The following is a 3,917-nucleotide window of genomic DNA, read 5'->3' as shown; positions in this document are numbered from 1 at the left end:
GAAGATGCTGAGGGCAGTTGGGGACCTTTGATACCTAAACACCTGAGGAGAGGCATGGAGGCGGCTGGCGGGGAGAGGGCTGGGCTTAGTAACAGAAGGACTCGAAATGGGAGGGGCTGATCTTCACTCCTGGGTCCTCTTAGTTGGGGAACTAAGACACCAACAGTCTAGGGACTAAGAGCGTCAGAATCCAGGCTCATAGACTCTGTGAAAAACAGATTGGGGTCCGGATACCTGAGTCTGGGTGGAGACGCCATATAGAAGTGTCGGAGTGCACATTTAGGTTCCCTGACAGGTATAATCAGTGTCAGTGGAAAAGAAGCAGACAAGTAGACATGTTCGACAGAGTGTTTTTATTGGCTTTCTGCACCTGGCAGGCGCCCCATGCTATCCGGACAGGGAAGGACCGGCACACGTCCCCCGAAGCGGTACGTGTACTTGCGCCCACCGCTCTTGAGCACGATATCGCGGCGGTAATAATAGCGCAGACCTCGGCTCAGTTTCTCGTAATTCATCCCCGGCTTCCTCTTGCGCTCGCCCCAAAGCCTGGCCACCTAGGACGCAATCCCGAGGTCAGAGGGGCGAGGGGCTGGGCCTTAGCCACGATGGGTGGGGCGGGTCTTAGCTGTGATGGGCCGGGGGAGGGGATAGTTGGGAAGGGGGGTGGTTGAGGGGGTGGGAGGGGGCGGGGCCTAGGACTAGGTTAGGCTCATTGCCGGACTAGGTTGGATTTGCCGGGCCTAGGGTGCTGTCTCACCTCTTTGGGGTCGCACAGCTGGAACTCGCGGCTGTTGCCCGTCCAGCGGATGCAGCTGCTGCGCGCTCCGTCGTGGAGCAGCTCCAGGAGGAACTGCCACAGCTGAATGGGACCTGCGAGGTAGAGAGAGGCAGGTGAACGCCAGGCTTCTCGGACCCAGGATACTCCGCTGAGACGACCCTAGAAGTCGGGGAACCTTCACGTCGAAGGATAAAAGGTTCAGGTTCTCCCGATTTAGGACCCAAGAGTTTAGCTCTGTCCCTCCTCGGGCGTCTGTGAATTCGGACCCCTCCACAGTAGAGACCCAAGAGCCAGTTTCAGGCAACCTGAGCCCCATCTAGGAGATTCACCGGTTTGGTCTCCCCACCTCGAAGACCCAGGCGTCTGAATGCTCCCACTTTCCTCTTTCATAACCCAGGGGCCTACCTTCTTGTCCCCTTGGTCCCTAGAAAGCCACCAGTGTCCCTTCACCCCTTCCTTGCTAAGTTTCAGGGTACATAACCCCGCCCCCTAGCTGCCAGTTTCCCTTATCTCGTCTCTTTTAGTTACCCGGACCCCACCCTCCAAAGTGTCCAGGCGTCATCCTTATCCGTTTGACTCCACCTTCTCTGCAGTTTGCAGGCTCTTACCTCGGTGGTTAGTTTTGGGGTAGCGAGTCAAAGTGGCCGGATCAGACGGCTGGCTCGTTTTGGAGGGCGTGGTGAATACCGGACTCTGGTACGCCTCGCAAGGGATGCTGCAGTCCTGCAGCCCAGTATTCCACGAAGTGTAGTCCAAACCCGCAGACCCGCCCCACGACATCTGACAGCCCGAAGGCGCTTCCCCGCCCAGGCCATTGTCCCAATAGGTGGCGCCATTGGTGCCCACAGAGCAGTCCCAGCTGGCGGTGCCCCAGGCGGCGGGAGGGTGTGACCACGAAGGGGCCCCTCCCGCCGAGGTGGCAGGATGTTGGCCGGTCGCCCCTTCAAAGCCAGCGAAGGGGGTGGAGCTTGTGCCTGGAGGGGCGGGGCCTGGCGTCTGTGAAGCCCAGCTCCACCCGTCCGAGGTGTTGCACCCCAGGTCAGTCCAGTCTCGCGACCACGGGAGGGGGTGAGCAACCGGCTCTGTGAGGAGGACAGACCTTAAGTGAGGGCAGCCCAGGAGTCTTGGTTCCCTGCACCCTTGGGAGTTTTAGGGGGTTGGCGCTTTATAGAGCCTTGAGGATGTAGGTGTCCCTAGTCCCGCTTCTCTAAACTCTCAGCTCTGGTGTGTCAGGATTTAGTTCCTCTCTTCTTCTCACAACCCTCTCCTACATACTCACCCGCCTCACAAGGTATTTCCTCCTGCGGTAAAGCGGGGCTCCAGTCCAGCTCTGGGAACCCTAAGTTGGACAAGATAGCAACTGAGTTTACGGATGATGGAAGCAGTAACTTAGGGTCCTTGGCCACCCACCCATGCCTCCTTCAACCTCAAGAGTCCAAACATGCTACCTCCTCCCTGTCAGCCCCCTCATGCCTTCTTCTAAAGAGCCCAGCTTCTCCCGTTCCCCCCCGCACCCAGGGGGTCCCGCCCGCAGCCACCTTTCCAGCCGTTCTCTACTGTCATCTGTGTGATCGGTGTGTCTCCTTGCAGTGCCACATCAGGGAAATAGAAACCAAACTCTGCTCCTTCTGCGGGCAACAAGGATGTTAAGGCCGGGGCAAGGGTCGAGAGGCCTGCATCCTTGGACCCTTGCATACACTCTGTCCCAAGCCACAGCAGCCTACCCAGTCCTGTCAGCTTGTCCCCAGGAGGCACTTCCTGCAGTGACGCTTCGTCGTAGTTCCACAGGTCCATGGATGCTTGTTCTGGCTGTTCTGGTAAAGAAAAGAAAAGTTCCAAGGGTAAATGGGACAAGCTAGTAACATGTAGGGACCCAGGAGCCTGATTACAACTCTCGTTTCTCTCAGACCCAGGACTCTTGACTTCTGCGACCTCCTTCCCCAGGAAATAGAATATTGGTTCCCAGTCCCTTCTCCCTCTCTCAGACACTTAAACCCCAGGCTCCGAGCGTCTGGAAGTTCCCAGGTCCTTCCTAGTTCAGATACCCAGGCATCCGTCCAGCACCCAGTTCATTGTGGCTCACCTCTGGCAGGTTCCTTCTCTCCTAGCCAGGGGGGTCTCAGCCCCATTTCATACCATGCTCCCTTCCCGGGGGGCCTGAGTAGGGGAGGGGGGAATTTTCCGAGACGTCAGAGCTGGGGGTCGCAGCCCGGGTCAAGTTGCAGGGATGGGGGCGTGGCCAAGCTGCACCCCCTGCTTTAGGGATGCACTGGTCCCTGGAACTGTCCCCTTTCAGGGATGAATTAGGCTTGGAAAGGGATTTGGGGAACAAGGGCAGTGCAGGGCTGGGGGTGCCGAGGTCTAAGGGGTGCTTACGGGGTAGTTGGGATGGGGTGAGGGGCTTGGACAGGTTCCCCGTCTTGAGGATTTGGTGCCGTGACATGAAAGGTGGTAGGGGAGGAGGGTCTGGGGTCAGCTGGGCAGCTCTGGGCTTATCTGCAACAGGAAGAGGGATTTCCGGCCAGATGCCCCCTTTCCCTAGCATCAGCTACGTCACAATCGGCAGGGTGACAGACAGATGGGTGGGGTGAGGGGGGGGAACCCAACCCTGAATCCCTACCAGGCACAGTTAGAGAGAGTCTCCTGAATAGTGGCAGTCATAATCAAAATAACATCCAGCGTGCTATAATAATAGTAACAGTAACTGCTACCGTTAAATGAGAGTCTGCTGGGTCCGAGCAGGCAGACACAACAGACTTTCATTTCATCTTAAGAGGGAGATGTTTCCATAAAATTAAGGGGGAAATTGAGGCATGCTTTCTCTCTCCCACATCTCTTTCGGTCAAGATCCCATGTCTTCCTGGACTACAGCAGTCCCTGACAACTGGGAAATGTTGAGTAAGAACTGAATGTGAGTTATTTCATGGAATAATTTTATTAAAATTATTTTAACTTTTGGAAAAATTATGTTGTGACAATGATAGCCTGGGAAAGATAGCTTTATTAGAAAGTGAAAACATTTAGGGATGAAATGTTTGCAGCTTGTTTCAAATGATTCAGAAAAGAATCACACGCACAATGTGCAGATGTATATTCATATTTGGGACTTAGCTATACCGAAAAGTGTGTGCTTGCTTGT

At 55.7% G+C, this 3,917-nt stretch overlaps 1 protein-coding gene across 2 annotated transcripts; it reads right to left on the bottom strand.

The window, feature by feature from the left end:
* Window positions 1-351: 351 nt before the first annotated feature.
* On the bottom strand, window positions 352-2,588 carry Etv2 (ETS variant transcription factor 2). 2 transcript variants are annotated; one of them, XM_036183270.1, is made up of 6 exons: window positions 2,503-2,588; window positions 2,317-2,403; window positions 2,058-2,117; window positions 1,387-1,860; window positions 758-870; window positions 352-554 (listed from the first exon to the last, which is right to left on the bottom strand). In XM_036183270.1, exons 1-6 carry the CDS (start codon window positions 2,570-2,572, stop codon window positions 354-356), a joined length of 1,005 nt encoding a protein of 334 aa, XP_036039163.1. In that variant the 5' UTR covers window positions 2,573-2,588; the 3' UTR covers window positions 352-353. The 2 variants fall into 2 exon arrangements, with proteins under 2 accessions (XP_036039163.1, XP_036039080.1); XM_036183187.1 differs by having other exon boundaries at window positions 354-554; window positions 2,317-2,406; window positions 2,503-2,587.
* Window positions 2,589-3,917: the final 1,329 nt, after the last annotated feature.

Source organism: Onychomys torridus, chromosome 1, assembly GCF_903995425.1.
Source record: "Onychomys torridus chromosome 1, mOncTor1.1, whole genome shotgun sequence".
Lineage (NCBI taxonomy): Eukaryota > Metazoa > Chordata > Mammalia > Rodentia > Cricetidae > Onychomys > Onychomys torridus.
Note: the sequence above shows the minus strand (reverse complement) of the source record. Positions and strands in the feature narration are given on the sequence as shown.